General features: G+C 35.5%; 1 protein-coding gene across 2 annotated transcripts in view; it reads left to right on the forward strand.

The window, feature by feature from the left end:
- LOC148951524 (uncharacterized) overlaps positions 1-16586 on the forward strand; it is a 296748-nt gene that overhangs the window by 22226 nt on the left and 257936 nt on the right. For both annotated transcript variants that reach the window (XM_089090920.1, XM_089090919.1), the window contains exon 3: positions 7824-7868. In XM_089090920.1, the coding sequence (XP_088947046.1) occupies positions 7824-7868 (45 nt within the window). The remainder of the gene's footprint in view (positions 1-7823; positions 7869-16586) is intronic.

Raw genomic sequence — 16586 nt, forward strand, 5'->3', positions numbered from 1 at the left:
TAGTACTAGTAGCAGCAGTAGTATTAACGTATTGCCTTTACAAGTAGTTGCCATAGAACCAGTAGTTGAAGTAGTAGTAGTTGTAAAAGGTAGTAGTTATAGTAGTACTAGTAGTAGTGTGGGCATATTGCCTTCTGGTCAGATGATCTTCCTCTTTAAGCATTCTCTGAAAGTTCCAACTTAATTCCCAAATCATTTCTTGAGATACGCTTTTTTTGATAATGTACATGCACATAACGTCTTTTGAAACAGATCAAATTTTTCCTCATAATTGTAAATGGAGTAGTGTGGTAGTAGTAATAGTAATGGTAGCGGTAGTAGTGGTGGTAGTTGTAGTAGTAGTGGTAGCAATCAAATATTCCCTTTTTTATCATCTCCTTTATCAATTCCGAAAGCTCCAAATTAATATACCCAGTCATGTCTGTTCTACGCCCTTTTGACAATCCGTATACACTTGAAGTGTTTCTATTTAGTTCAGAATTCCTATACATACCTTTCTCAATAACATATGCTATATGTAAATAATGAAAGAATTGGATAGCTAACAGTGCTTCCCCTGAGGACTATGGAACGGTTGACACCCCATGGAGAGGAAGACATAATTACCGGACCTTTCAACAGTGCTGAACAAAATAGCTATTTTAAAATTTTTATTGGATGTGCTTTGGGGAATTACAGGCTTGCAGGGGAGGGGCTGGTTGTCCTCCATTCACTTTTGACTCTTAAAAAGGGTAATAGAACTTCCAACTTGTCATCAAATGACCCCATCCAATCCGAAGTTTATACGGTCACCCTTTCCATAAAAACCTTATATACCTCGGGGCATAACTTACAATCCTTTCCCCTGGGCTCTGGGGGGTTGTGTCCACCATGAAGCCATTGCTATATATTCTTTTGACTATTATGAATAAAGTGACTATTTCACAATTTGGTCGATACATTTGGGGGAAAAAAGGTGTCAGGGAGGGGGGCTAGTTGCCCTTCATCACTTTTGACTTAAAAGGGCAGTGGAAATTTAAATTTCTAATTAAATTTCTTTTAAATTTCCTTCTCTAAAGTTCACACAGCCAACCCTTCCAATAAAACCTTATATGCCCCTGGGCCATAACTCACAACCCTTGTCCCCAGACTCTGGGAGGTTGTGTCAATCCCAAAAAGTCCTGTTATGTGATCTTTGGACTGCTTTTGAACAAATGGCTATCTCAAAATTTCTATCGAATGCGTTTGGGAAAAAAAGGCCGCGAGGGAAAAAGGGGGGGGACAAGTTACCCTCCGATCACTTTGACTATTAAAAAGTGCACTAGAACTTTGGATATCCAATCCAACGAGCTTCCTCCGAAATTTATACGAACAATCTTTCCATAAAAATCTTTCCATAAATATGCCCCCCAGGACATAATTTACAATCCTTGCCCTGAGGGATGTTAAGGGCTTGTCATCTTCAATAGAATAATTACTGGACCTCTCAACTATGCTGAAAAAAATGGCTATCCCAAATTTTTACTTTATTTATTTAGAGAAAGGATGGACATGAGGCGAGGGGTTTGTTGCCCTCCAATCACCCTTGACTATTAAAAAGGGCACAAAAACGTGCAATTTCCAATCGAATGAGACCCTTTCTAAGTTTCTACGACAACTCCTTCTATACAAAACGCCCTGGTCAAAAAAAATAATAATAATACAGAGTTCTCCCATCGCTCTTTACATAAGCAGCGCTGTTGCGCCACATATGGTTTACATCTTTTTGTTATTGTTTTTTACATTTAGAGGAATCTTATTGTCTTCTCAGAATGTTGCGCTTAATATTTTTAATGCTTCTTTTGGTTCATTTGGGTTTTTGGGTGTCTTTCCCAGTGCTATTTTTTCAATATCCTAATTTCTTATGGTTATAGCTTTTGATAGATAACTTTTAATTAGAAAAGAAAGTCATTTGTTTATAATATGCATAAAAATTTAAATATTTGGTTATATTGTGGGCCTTATAACTGGCATTGCCCTTGCCTTCTATTGTCTATGTAACATATTCAGTGAATATGTTACATAGTATTTTACATAGACGCTAATCGCTTATTAATGTTACCTTAATTCAAAAAACTTTTTCCACAAAATAAGTTTTTCAAAGAAAAGTAAAGAACTCCATTAAACAAATAATGAGCAAAAATAAAATCAAATAATCTACCGAGCGTGAAACTACCACAAATCAGCATCGATAAATAAATGAAACCCAAAACGAACAGAAATTACAATAAATAACGGAGTCAAACTCAAAACAAGCAGAAATTAACATAAGTTGGGCGCAAAACCCCTATGCCTTCCCAAGGCCAGAACAAAACTTGCACTTTACAGAAAAAATATAAATGTGTTTACTTTTATAACTTTAATAAATCAAATAATATTAACATTTTAATTACTAAATATTAGTATATGTATATTAAACTGACAATGCACATTCATTTGTATTTTTTCAGTAAAGTGCAAATTTTGTTCTGGCCTTGGGAAGGCATAGGGGTTTTGCACCCAACTTCTGTTAATTTCTGCTCGTTTTGAGTTTGACTCGGTTATTTATTATAATTTCTGTTCGTTTTGGGTTTTATTTATTTATCGATGCTGATTTGTGGTAGTTTCACGCTCGGTAGATTATTTCATTTTATTTTTGCTCATTTTTTGTTTAATGGAGTTCTTTACTTTTCTTAACAAACTTATTTTGTGGAAATTTTTTTTTTTAATTAATTTCTGTTGTTATATATTGACATAGTCTTTTCAGGGAAAAAGAAAATAATTCTTTAAATCTTTTTGTTTAAAGACTTTTTAGTTTGGCCTACTATATGTATGCTGGAGAAAAATTGTCAGCAATTTTTAACAACATACACCCTTTTAAAAATCTGGACACAAATAGTACTGTTTGATTTAGTTTCATACCTCCTCTAGTTGACCTGAAATGGAAAATTTGGTACCATTCGCAAAAAAATCTGTTTACTTTCTTTGATAGCTGGGATACACTTACGCTATTTTGATTTGGTTAAATTTTAAGAGCAGAAGTAGCCCCAAAATTTGAACATAATACCCTCAGTCGTTTTTGGGATACTGCTGAGATTCCTTATTGGGAATTGACATTATCCAGTGCATTTTGATTTCATCTTAAGGCAACATTTAGTTTTTAAACATAATGGGCAAATGGGTGGATGGGCGTGGGAGGGTGGGAGTGGAAGGGGGATTAGTTACCCTCTAATCACTTTCGACTGTTTAAAAGGGCATCAGCCCTTACTATTTTCAATCGAATGAGCTCTTTTTGAAGTTCCCACGACAACTCCTTCGATACGAAGTGCACTGGTTTAAACAACAACAATAACAAAAAATAATACATTATACCCACATCGATCTTTACTATAAAAAAGTCAAGCCTTCCAATCACTTTCGACTATTAAAAAGGGCACTAGGCCTTTCGATTTCCAATCGAATGAACCCTTTTGGAAACGAAAACGCTTTCTATAAATACCTTATATGCCCCCAGGGCATAAATTACAACCCTTACCCTAAGGTCTTTTAGGTTGGTTGTCATCCTATAAGACCGAATTTCCAGAACTTTCAACTACGTTAAAAAAAAATGGCTATCTCAAAATTTTGATTGGATGCGTTTGGGGAAAAGGTGGGTGGGATAGGGGCGGTAGTCACTCTCCAATCACTTTCAACTATTAAAAATGACCCTAGCCCTTTCAATTTAAACTCAAATGAGCCCTTTTGAAGTTTCTACGACAACGCTTTCAATAAAAACCTTATATGCCCCCCAGGGGCTAACTTACAACCCTTGCCCTGAGTGCTGGGGGGGAGGGGGGTGTCATTCTCAAAGACCTAATTTCCAGAACTCTCTACTACGTTGAACAAAATGGCTATTTGAAAATGTTTATTGGATGTGTTTGGAGGTATGGTGGGCGTGAGAGGGGGGTTGGTTACTGTCCAATCACTTTCGGCTATTACAAAGGGCACTAGCCCTCTCAATTTCCAATTGAACGAGCCCCATTTGAAGTTTTACGACAACTCTATCTATAAAAACTTGATATGCCCTCAGAGCAGAACTTACAACCTTTGCCCTTGGGGCTCTGGAGGGTTTGCCATGCTTAAATACATAATTTCCAGAACTTTGAACTATGTTGAACAAAATGGCTATCTCTGAACTTTTATTGAATATTTTTGGGGAAATGATGGGGGACAGAGGGGAGTTAAATACTATCCACTCACTTTCGACTATTAAAAAGGGCAATTAAAATTTTCTATATAAACTTTATATATCCCCAGGGTATAACTTATAACCCTTGCACTGACGGCTCTGAGGGAGTTATCATCCTAAAAGACCTAATTTTAAGAACTTTCAACTCCGTTGACCAAAATTGCTATCTCAAAATTTTGATTTGACGTGTTCGGGTCGCATCCTTAAAGACCTAATTTCTGAAACTTTGAATTTAATTGAACAAAATGGCTATCTAAAATATTGCTTTGATGTGTTTGGGGAAAAGATGGGCACGAGAGGGGGATTAGTTGCCCACAAATCACTTTTGACTATTAAAAATGGCACTAGCACTTTGAATTTCCAATCGAATGTGTCGTTTTTCAAGTTTCTACGCCAAAGATTTCAATAAAAAACTCAGAAGCCCCCAGGGCATAACTTATAAACCTTGCCCTGAAGACTGTGGGTGGAGTGTCCTGCTCAAAGGTATAATTTCCTGAACTTTGAACTGCGTGGAACAAAAAGGCTATCTCAAAATCTTTATTGGATGTGTTTGGGGAAATGGTGGGCGTGGAAGGGGTGCTAGTTGCTTTCCAATCACTTTCTACTATTAAAAAGGGCACTAGCCATTTCAATTTCCAATCGAATGAGTCCCTTTTGAAGTTTCTACGACAACGCGTTATATAAAAACCTTATATACCCCCTCGGCATAAATTGCAGCCCTTGCCCTGAGGGCTCTAGGGGGGGGGGGTTGTCATCCTCAAAGACCTAATTTCCAGAACTTAAAACTACGTTGAATAAAATGGCTATATCAAAGTTTTGATTAGATGTGTTTGGGGAAAAAGTGGGCATGAGAGGCGGGTTAGTTGCCCTCTAATCACTTTCGACTACTAAAAAGGGCACTAGCCCTTTTAATTTCTAATTGAATGAGCCTTTTTGAATTTTCTACAACAATGCCTTTTATAAAAAAAAAACCTTATATGCTCCCAGGGCATAACTTACAACCCTTGCCCTAAGGGCTGTGGGGGAGTGTCCTCCTCAAAAACATAATTTATATTTGGAAATCAACTACGCTGAAAAAAATGGCTATCTCAAAATTTTGATTGGATGTGTTTCGGGAAATTGTGGGTGTGGAAGGGGTGTTAGTTGCCTTCCAATCACTTTCGACTATTAAAAAGGGCACAAGCCACTCCATTTTCCAATGGAATGAGCCCCTTTCGAAGTTTTTACGACAACTTCTTCGATATGAAGTGGCCTGCTCTAAAAGAAAAAAATATTAAATAATACATTGTGCCAACATCGTTCTTATATGCCCCCCAGGGCGTAACTTAAAACCCTTGCCCTGAGGGTTGTGGAGAAGTTTCCTCCTCTTTACTTAGTCCCCGTTTCTTGTCTCGTTCTCGAGTGTCCACATTCTTTACTTAGGCAGCGCGATTGCGCTGCCTATGATTTATGCAAGAACTTTCTATATAAACCTTATAGGCTCCCAGGGCATAACTTACAACCCTTGCAATGAGGGCTCTGAGGGGGTTATCATCCTAAAAGACTTGATTTCCAGAAAGTTCAAATACGTTGAACAAAATGGATATATCAAAGTTTTGATTGGATGTGTTTTGGAAAATGGTGGGCGTGAGAGGGGTGTTAGTCGCTATCCAATCACTTTCAACTATTAAAAAAGGCACTAGCACTTTCAATTTCCAATTGAATGAGCCCTTTTGAAGTTTTTACGACAACGCTTTCAATAAAAACTTTATATGCCCCCAGGGAATAACTTACAACCCTGGCACTGAGGGCTCTGAGGGGGTTTATCATCCTAAAAGACCTAATTTCCAGAACTTTGAGCTACGTTGAACAAAATTATATCCCAAAATTTTGGTTGGATATGTTTGGGAAAATGGTGGGCATGAGAGGAGCGTCAGTCGCTATCCAATGATTTTCAAATATTAAAAAAGGCACTAGTCCTTTCATTTTTCATTCGAATAAACGCTGATGATTTTCTTCCAACAGTGCTTTAAATTAAAACTGTATTTGCCCCCAGGCCTTAACTTAAAACCCTTGCCCAGAGGGAGGTGGGGGGGAGGGGTTGTCATCCACAAAGATCTAATTTTCAAAACTTTCATATACGTTGAATAAATTGGCTATCTAAAAATTTTGACTGGATGTGTTTGGGGAAAAGGTGGGCGTGAGAGGTGGGTTAGTTGCCCTCAAATCACTTTCGACTATTAAAAAGCGTACTATCCCTTTGAATTTAAAATTGAATGAGCCCCTTTTCAAGTTTCTACGACAAAGATTTCAATAAAAACCTTATAGGCCCCCAGGGCATAACTTATAACCCTTGCCCTGAGGGTTGTGGGGGAGTGTCCTCCTCAAAAACATATTTTCTAACTGGAAATCAACTACGCTGAACAAAATGACTATCTCCAAATTTTAATTGGATGTGTTTGGGAGAAAGATGGGCGTCGGGGGGGGGACTAGTTGCCTTCCAATCACTTTCGACTATTAAAAAGGGCACTAGCTCTTTGAATTTCCAATTGAATGATCATGTTTTGAAGTTTCTCCGACAACGCCTTCTATAAAAACCTTATATGCCCCCAGGGCAAAACTTAAAACCCTTGCCCTGAGTGTTGTGGGGGAGCGTCCTCCTCAAAAACATATTTTCTATTTGGAAATCAACTACACTGAACAAAATGGCTATCTCAAAATTTTGATTGGATGTGTTTTAGGAATGGTGGGTGTAGGGAGGGGGGGGGGCTAGTTGCCCTCCAATTACTTTTGACTATTAAAAAGGGCACTAACCCTTTGAATTTCCAATTGAATAAGCCTGTTTTGAAGTATCTACGACCACACCTTCTAAAAAAACCTAATATGCCCCCAGGGCATAACTTAAAAACCTAGCCCTGAGGGTTGTGGGGGACTGTCCTCCTCAAAAACATATTTTCTATCTGGAAATTATTTACGCTGAACAAAATTGTTATCCAAAATTTTGATTCGATGTGTTGGGGGGAAGGATGGGCGTGGGGGGGGGGCAGTTGCCCTCCAATTATTTTCGACTATTAAAAAGGGCTCAAAAACTCTCGATTTCCAATCGAATGAACCCCTTTTGAAGTTTCTACGGTGACCCCTTCCATATAAAGTGCCCTGCTCTAAAGGAAAAAAATAATAAATGATACATTGTGCCAACATCGTTCTTATATGCCCTCGGGGAATAACTTAAAACCCTCACTCCGAGGGTTGTGGGAGAGTGTCCTACTCAAAAACATATTTCCTATCTGGAAATCAACTACACTGAACAAAATTACTATCTCAAAATTTGATTGGATGTGTTTGGGGGAATGATGGGCGTGGGGGGCTAGTTGCCCTCCAAGAACTTTTGACTATTAAAAAGGGCACTAGCCACTCTAATTTCCAATCGAATGAACCCTTTTCGAAGTTTCTACGACAACTCCTTCGATACGAAGTGCCCGGGTATGGAGGAAAAAAAAACATTGTGCCCACATCGTCCTTTACTTAGGCAGCGCTATCGCGCTGCCTATGATATGATGCAAATGGGTAAGTGCTTTACATATGTTACATAGCCGCTAATCACTTATTGTATTTGCAGGGTGACAACGGAATAGTTGGATTAACAGGACCACCCGGAAATCCGGTAAGTTGCTAATTCACATTCAAAATTAGATTACATTTCAGATCAAATCATCAATATTTTTTCTAAATTTATTAATTAGTCATTAACTATTTGAATCAATCACTAACAAATTCCAACCCCTCTATTAGATTAACTGTTAAAAAGTAAGATTAAGTTTTACTATTTAACTCTGCTAGTCAATTTAATTAACTAATCTAATCAATGCAATTAGCTACATTAAATTTTTGCTAAAATCAAGATTGAACGCTGTTAATCTTTTTGATTTACTTAATAATTTACTTAACAATTTGGTTAGACTAATGGAAAATTAATTGATCAAGTAATTATTAAAAATTGTTTATGCCGTTAATATGATTGATTAAATTAGGTTAAGAGTTATAACAGTGTCTATATTTGTCTCTGTTATTAATCTAAATATTTTCTTAAAATTATTTGCTTGTTTTTTAATTGTGTTTCTTTTTTATTAAGGTAGAGTAAAAGCTTAGAATCAAGTACCGGATTTGATTGGTGATTTTTTATCATCAAGGGACGTAACACTATTTTTTTGTCTTTTTTTTAAATAAATATAATAAATATAAATAAATAAATATAATAAATACTTCATATCACTGTTCTTAACACTGAAAAGGTCACCATTCGTATTTTTTTCTCTTTTCCTTAAAAAACTGGTCTCGATATCCAAGAATTTCAATACAGGAGGTACAGAGAGATGAAAAGATTAATGATTTCTTTTACCGGTCACATTATAAAAGGGGTAAATAGTCCAATGCCAAAATACAGCCCACCTTGAAATTTCTCCGGCCCATGAAGTTCATCAAACTTTTCCAAAATACAATGATAAAAGTAGAGAAAATCAATGAACTAAAAAAAAACTTGTGGTTTTTCATCCTTCGATGTAAATATCATAAAAACACACAATTTAGTATTGATAAACTGTAAATGTTTGGTAAATGCTTGTGAAGAATAGTCTTGCATACTTTCTATTTAAAAAAATATTTTCGAAGCTATGATGCCAATTAGCTCTGATTTCAAGCATGTTTCTTAAACCTTAGAATCAGAAATAAGTTACTAAAATACTTTCGTCACAAAAGAGAAATTTTTCTCATCTGAGAAATATACCACAAAAAGTTATATGTACTTTTATTGCATCTTACTGCGTCACGTCATTTTTGAAAATCTAATTGATGGAATGCAAAACACTCAAACCAAACTAACAGTAATCTACAACGCCAACTGCGATGTGGAAACGCCCAAATGGAGATCAGTACGCCAAAGGCTAGTGAAATAGCGAGGAAAGATATACTGTAATAGTAAAAGGGACCTTTTAAAATTATTTAATTTTTATATTTGGCTTAAGCTCATATTTTTTTTTTATTTTAGTGTAATATATTTCCTTAGTGTAATATATTCCCTTATAAACAATTTTAAGAAAAATTGATTTTTCATAATCTGTGTTTCTCTGTCTTGCTTTGAACAAACTACTTTGAAAATGTTTAACTTTTAAAAAGTACAGAGTCCAAAGATGTCAAATATATCAGTGGTGGATAGTCAATTTCAATGATATCTATATTGCTCAAGAATGCCCAATACTTGCGACATTGCTCACTAAAACTGAACTTTAGGAATTAATATTTCCGCAAGAGGTTTTTCGGAAAGGTACCGAAAAAACTTTAAAAGACACATACAAAATTTGTTTATGTGCATTTTTTGTAACCTTTTAACCCCTTTCCTCCTCAATACGGCCTTGCCCTAAGTATAAAAATTCATTTTTATATAGTTTCACGTTACTTGGCATACTTTTTTTTATTAAGTTTTGAAATTTGTCTCAATACGTTACTAACCGTTAAAGACCAGACAGAGCATGGAACATTTTATTTTCGCCGTTATGAAGTCTAAAGAAGTCAACTATTTCTTTTTTTCATCGAAAGTTGAATTAAAAAACATCAATATTGCACAGTAACGTCCGACACTTATGTCATGGCTCAAAAGCACTCAGCGTTAGAAATCCTCATTTCCCATTAAATTTAAGAATTTGTCTCAATACTTTACTAATCATTAAGAACCAGGCAGAGAATTGAAATATCGACCATTTTCCAACGTTAGGACAAGTAGCATATTCACGTAGCGATACCATTTCATGAAGTGTAAAAAGATTTTCTCATTTTAAAAGTTTTATTTGAACGTGTTCATTTAGTTCAGTCGAATTTTCAGCATCAAAAAAGTCTGTTAGTTTGAAACCTGTATTGTAAGTTTAAATTGTGCTTTTCTTTTGGTATTCTGCTAATTTTTTAAATATTCAAAAATACAAGGGATTTTTGTTCAAGTGGGGGAATTTTCCTGCTACGAAAAATATATATTTTACATCTCATCATAAAATCAAAACCAAATATTTATGTAAGGAAGGTGGTTTTGAATAAGAACCCTAAGGAACCTGATGATCTCGATAAGAATCCCACTTTAGTGGGTGTTGAGATCTTCGAAAGTTGTTTGTCTAGGATACGTAAATGAGGCTTCGAAGAATACATTCAGAGCCTACAATATCCACTAGGAAGGTGTTGTCAGGTTCCTATCTCTACATCACCCGTAGCGCAATGTAAGGCTTATTAAATTTCATGAAGGCAAGACCATACCGTTTTAATCTTGGGGGGGGGGTCCGTAATGTTGATTTTAGTCTTTAAAAATCGTAGATCAAGATTAAATACATAATAATACATCAGAATTAAATACATAATAGATAAAAGTGATTTATCTTATTACCAGGAATGAGTGTTGTTCAAAATTTTGTCGAATTTTGGTTTCATTTTTATGTAAAACTTAAGTACTAGTGTTTTCTTTGAATTTTTTTTCCTTGCCACCTTTTATCCTAAAACTATTACACTACCTAATACATTCCCTCCGCAGCTATTTTGAACCTCTCCCCCTGGAAAATTTTCTGTGGGTGCCCATGGGTATAAAGAAATATTGTCCTGCATTCGAATGAACGTAAAAGATAAACAAAGAATAGACCAAATATCACAAGTGTTTATCCCATCAAAATATATATGAAGAGGCAGTAGGGAAGCCCTAATATCTCCCGGGCTCACACTGTGCTGCCATCTACAATTGAGTCTAATGCTGACAGGCTATAATTTATTCAAGGAATATTGATCGAATCTAATGGGGTCAATGTCCCCTTTTTCAAGGTCGATTTATTTGTTGTTTCTAGGTGTCAAGGGCGGATCCAGGATTTTTTTTCGGGGGGGGGGGTTTACTAATTTTTAATTTATTTTTTTTTGGGGGGGGGGGTTACTAATTTTTGACTCAGTTTTCGACTAATTTTACTGATTTTTACCTAGGTTTTACTAATTTTCGACTTATTTTCGACTCGATCAAAAATTTCGGGGGGGGTGGGGTTCAAACCGGGTAACCCCCCCTCCCCCTGGATACGGCCTTGCTAGGTGTAATGACTCCGGGACGAAGTTTGCACATGTGCATTAACGGGAAGAGATGTATTGATCGACTCAAGGGGAACGGGATTTCTGAGAAATTGATTACATAAGCAAAGACGGTGAATTATTGATCCACGAAAGGCGAATTTATTTGTTATTTCTAAGGGGAATTATTGATCCGCTAACGGAATTAGAAATGACATCACTTGTTTTCTAGGAACTATACGTGATCCTAAAGAGATAGAAATTATATTTTTAAATATGGATTCTCTAGTCTTTAGTCTTATTGATACATTCTTTAATATTCTATCGGAGCCATCGGAATTAGAAATGACATCACTTGTTTCCTGGGAATTATACGGGACTCTAAAGAGATACAAAATTCTATTTTTAAATATGGCTTCTCTGATCTTTAGTGACAGCGATAAATTGATATTCTATTTTTAAATATGGCTTTTCTGATCTTTAGGTCAGAGAGATAAATTGATATTTTATCAAAGCCATAATAGTGTAGCTAGGAACACCTTTGAGATGAAGACAGATTGAATATATTTTACGCGGGAAAGCGTTTCCTAGGAATTTCAAATGTGACAGCGCAGGGATGCCAAAACAGAGGAACACACAGAAATTACTTTTAGGGGATTATTTGGGCGAAACCGTTTCATACATTTCAGAAGATGATTTGGGCGAAACAGTTTGAGACATTTTAGAAGATGATTTTAGAAGATGATTTAGAAGATGATCTTGTAAAATGGGTTTAGGTGGGACATTAAGAAAAGAACTTGTTCTGAAATGTCTTTGAAAAGTATTGCTTGGTGTTGTGGTATTCAAAAAGCTGTAAAGTAAAGTCGTGGGTGAAAAGGATGGGTACTTCAACTTGTAAAATGGGTTTAGGTGGGACATTAAGAAAAGAACTTGTTCTGAAATGTCTTTTAAAAAGTATTGCTTGGTGCTGTGGTATTTAAAAAGCTGTAAAGTAAAGTTTTGGGTGAAAAGTATGGGTACTTAAACTTGTAAAATGGGTTTAGATGGGATATTAAGAAAGGAACTTGTTCTGAAATGTCTTTTGAAAAATATTGCATGGTGTTGTGGTATGCAAAAAGCTGTAAAGTAAAGTTGTGGGTGAAAAGGATGGGTACTTCAACTTGTAAAATGGGTTTAGGTTGGAAATTAAGAAAAGAACTTGTTCTGAAATATCTTTTGAAAAGTATTGCTTGGTGTTGTGGTTTGCAAAAAGCTGTAAAGTAAAGTTGTGGGTGAAAAAAATAGGTACTTCAACTTGTAAAATGGGTTTAGGCGGGACATTAAGAAAAGAACTTGTTCTGAAATGTCTTTTGAAAAGTATTGCTTGGTGTTGTGGAATTCAAAAAGTTGTAAAGTAAAGTTGTGGGTGAAAAGGATGGGTACTTCAACTTGTAAAATGGATTTAGGTGGGACATTGAGAAAAGAACTTGTTCTGAAATGTCTTTTGAAGAGTATTGCTTGGTGTTGTGATATTCAAAAAGCTGTAAAGTAAAGTTGTGGGTGAAAAGGATGGGTACTTCAACTTGTAAAACGGGTTTAGGTGGGATATTACGTAATGAACTTGTTCTGAAATGTCTTGTGAAAAGTATTGCTTGGTTTTGTGGTATTCAAAAAAGCTGTAAAGTAAAGTTGTGGGTGAAAAGGATGGGTACTTCAACTTGTAAAATGGGTTTAGGTGGGACATTAAGAAAAGGACTTGTTCTGAAATGTCTTTTGAAAAGTATTGCTTGGTGTTGTGGTATGAAAAAAGCTGTAAAGTAAAATTGTTTGTGAAAAGGATGGGTAATTCAACTTGTAAAATGGGTTTAGGTGGGACATTAAGAAAAGAACTTGTTCTGAAATGTCTTTGAAAAGTATTTTTTGGTGTTGTGGTATTCAAAAAGTTGTAAAGTAAAGTTGTTGGTGAAAAGGATGGGTACTTCAACTTGTAAAATGGGTTTAGGTGGGACATTAAGAAAAGAACTTGTTCTGAAATGTCTTTCGAAAAGTATTGCTTGGTGTTCTGGTATTCAAAAAGCTGTAAAATAAAGTTTTGGGTGAAAAGGATGGGTACTTCAACTTGTAAAATGTGTTTAGGTGGGACATTAAGAAAAGAACTTGTTCTGAACTGTCTTTTGAAAAGTATTGCTTGGTGTTGTGGTATGCAAAAAGCTGTAAAGTACAGTTGTGGGTGAAAAGGATGGGTACTTCAAGTTGTAAAATGGGTTTAGGAGGGACATTAAGAAAAGAACTTGTTCTAAAACGTCTTTGAAAAGAATTGCTTAGTGTTGTGGTATTCATAAAAGCTGTAAAGTGAAGTTGTGGGTGAAAAGGATGGGTACTTCAAGTTTTAAAATGGGTTTAGGTGGGACATTAAGAAAAGAACTTGTTCTGAAATGTCTTTTGAAAAGTATTGCTGGGTGTTGTGGTATGCAAAAAGCTGTAAAGTAAAGTTGTGGGTGAAAAGGATGGGTACTTCAACTTGTAAAATGGGTTTAGGATGGACATTAAGAAAAGAACTTGTTCTGAAATATCTTTCGAAAATTATTGCTTGGTGTTTTGGTATGCAAAAAGCTGTAAAGTAAAGTTGTTTGTGAAAAGGATGGGTAGTTCAACTTGTAAAATGGGTTTAGGTGGGATATTAAGAAAAGAACTTGTTCTGAAATGTCTTTGAAAAGTATTGCTTGGTGTTGTGGTATTCAAAAAGTTGTAAGGTAAAGTTGTGGGTGAAAAGGATGGGTACTTCAACTTGTAAAATGGGTTTAGGTGGGACGTTAAGAAAAGGAATTGTTCTGAAATGTCTTTGAAAAGAATTGCTTGGTGTTGTGGTATTCAAAAAAGCTGTAAAGTGAAGTTGTGGGTGAAAAAGATGGGTACTTCAACTCTTAAAATGGGTTTAGTTGGGACATTAAGAAAGAACTTGTTCTGAAATGTCTTTGAAAAGTATTGCTTGGTGTTGTGGTATGCAAAAACCTGTAAAGTAAAGTTGTTGGTGAAAAAGATGGGTAGTTCAACTTGTAAAATGGGTTTAGGTGGTACATTAAGAAAAGAACTTGTTCTGAAATGTCTTTGAAAAGTATTGCTTGGTGTTGCGGTATTCAAAAAGCTGTAAAGTAAAGTTGTGGGTGAAAAGGATGGGTACTTCAACTTGTTAAATGGGTTTAGGTGGGACATTTAAGAAAAGAACTTGTTCTGAAATGTCTTTTGAAAAGTATTGCTTGGTGTGGTGGTATTCAAAAAAGCTGTAAAGTAAAGTTGTGGGTGAAAAGGATGGGAACTTGAACTTGTAAAATGGGTTTAGGTGGGACATTAAGAAAGGAACTTGTTCTGAAATGTCTTTTGAAAAGTATTGCTTATTGTTTTGGTATGCAAAAAGCTGTAAAGTAAAGTTGTGGGTGAAAAGAATGGGTACTTCAACTTGTAAAATGGGTTTAGGTGGGACATTAAGAAAAGAACTTGTTCTGAAATGTCTTTTGAAAAGTATTGCTTGGTGTTGTGGTTTGCAAAAAGCTGTAAAGTAAAGTTGTGGGTGAAAAAGATGGGTACTTCAACTAGTAAAATGGGTTTAGGTGGGACATTAAGAAAAGAACTTGTTCTGAAATGTCTTTTGAAAATTATTGATTGGTATTGTGGTATTCAAAAAGTTTTAAAGTAAAGTTGTGGGTGAAAAGGATGGGTACTTCAACTTGTAAAATGGGTTTAGGAGGGACATTAATAAAAGAACTTGTTCTGAAATGTCTTTGAAAAGTAATGCTTGGTGGTGTGGTATTAAAAAAAGCTGTAAAGTGAAGATGTGGGTGAAAAGGATGGGTACTTCAACTTGTAAAATGGGTTTAGGTGGGACATTAAGAAAGAACTTGTTCTAAAATGTCTTTGAAAATTATTGCTTGGTGATGTGGTATGTAAAAAGATGTAAAGTAAAGTTGTGGGTGAAAAGGATGGGCACTTCAACTTGTAAAATGGGTTTAGGTGGGACATTAAGAAAAGAACTTGTTCTGAAATGTCTTTTGAAAAGTATTGCTTGGTGTGGTGGTATTCAAAAAAGCTGTAAAGTAAAGTTGTGGGTGAAAAGGATGGGAACTTAAACTTGTAAAATAGGTTTAGGTGGGACATTAAGAAAGGACCTTGTTCTGAAATGTCTTTTGAAAAGTATTGCTTATTGTTTTGGTATGCAAAAAGCTGTAAAGTAAAGTTGTGGGTGAAAAGAATGGGTACTTCAACTTGTAAAATGGGTTTAGGTGGGACATTAAGAAAAGAACTTGTTCTGAAATGTCTTTTGAAAAGTATTGCTTGGTGTTGTGGTTTGCAAAAAGCTGTAAAGTAAAGTTGTGGGTGAAAAAGATGGGTACTTCAACTCGTAAAATGGGTTTAGGTGGGACATTAAGAAAATAACTTGTTCTGAAATGTCTTTTGAAAAGTATTGTTTGGTGTTGTGGTATTCAAAAAGTTGTAAAGTAAAGTTGTGGGTGAAAAGGATGGGTACTTCAACTTGTAAAATGGGTTTAGGAGGGACATTAAGAAAAGAACTTGTTCTGAAATGTCTTTGAAAAGAATTGCTTGGTGTTGTGGTATTCAAAAAGCTGTAAAGTGAAGATGTGGGTGAAAAGTATGGGTACTTCAACTTGTAAAATGGGTTTAGGTGGGACATTAAGAAAGAACTTGTTCTAAAATGTCTTTGAAAAGTATTGCTTGGTGCTGTGGTATGGAAAAAGCTGTAAAGTAAAGTTGTGGGTGAAAAGGATGGGCACTTCAACTTGTAAAATGGGTTTAGGTGGGACATTAAGAAAAGAACTTGTTCTGAAATGTCTTTTGAAAAGTATTGCTTGGTGTTGTGGTATTCAAAAAGCTGTAAAGTAAAGTTGTGGGTGAAAAGGATGGGTACTTCAACTTGTAAATGGGTTTAGGTGGGATATTAAGAAAAGAACTTGTTCTGAAATGTCTTTTGAAAAGTAATGCTTGGTGTTGTGGTATGCAAAAAGCTGTAAAGGGAAGTTGTGGGTGAAAATGATGGGTACTTCAACTTGTAAAATTGGTTTAGGTGTGACATTAAGAAAAGCACTTGTTCTGAAATGTCTTTTGAAAAGTATTGCTTGGTGTTGTGGTATTCAAAAAGCTGTAAAGTAAAGTAGTTGGGGAAAAGGATTTTTTTTTTTTTTTTTTTAAACCCACCTCCTATCCTCTCAGTGGTACTAACTTATTTATTTCCGAAACTGATAACTACATTTATGTAACACCTACACTAAAAAAAAACAAAAAAAAACCTACAAATTTTTTTAAATTTAAATTA

This window comes from Artemia sp. Qi Xiang Cuo, chromosome 6 (assembly GCF_049724085.1).
Source record: "Artemia sp. Qi Xiang Cuo chromosome 6, ASM4972408v1, whole genome shotgun sequence".
NCBI lineage: Eukaryota > Metazoa > Arthropoda > Branchiopoda > Anostraca > Artemiidae > Artemia > Artemia sp. Qi Xiang Cuo.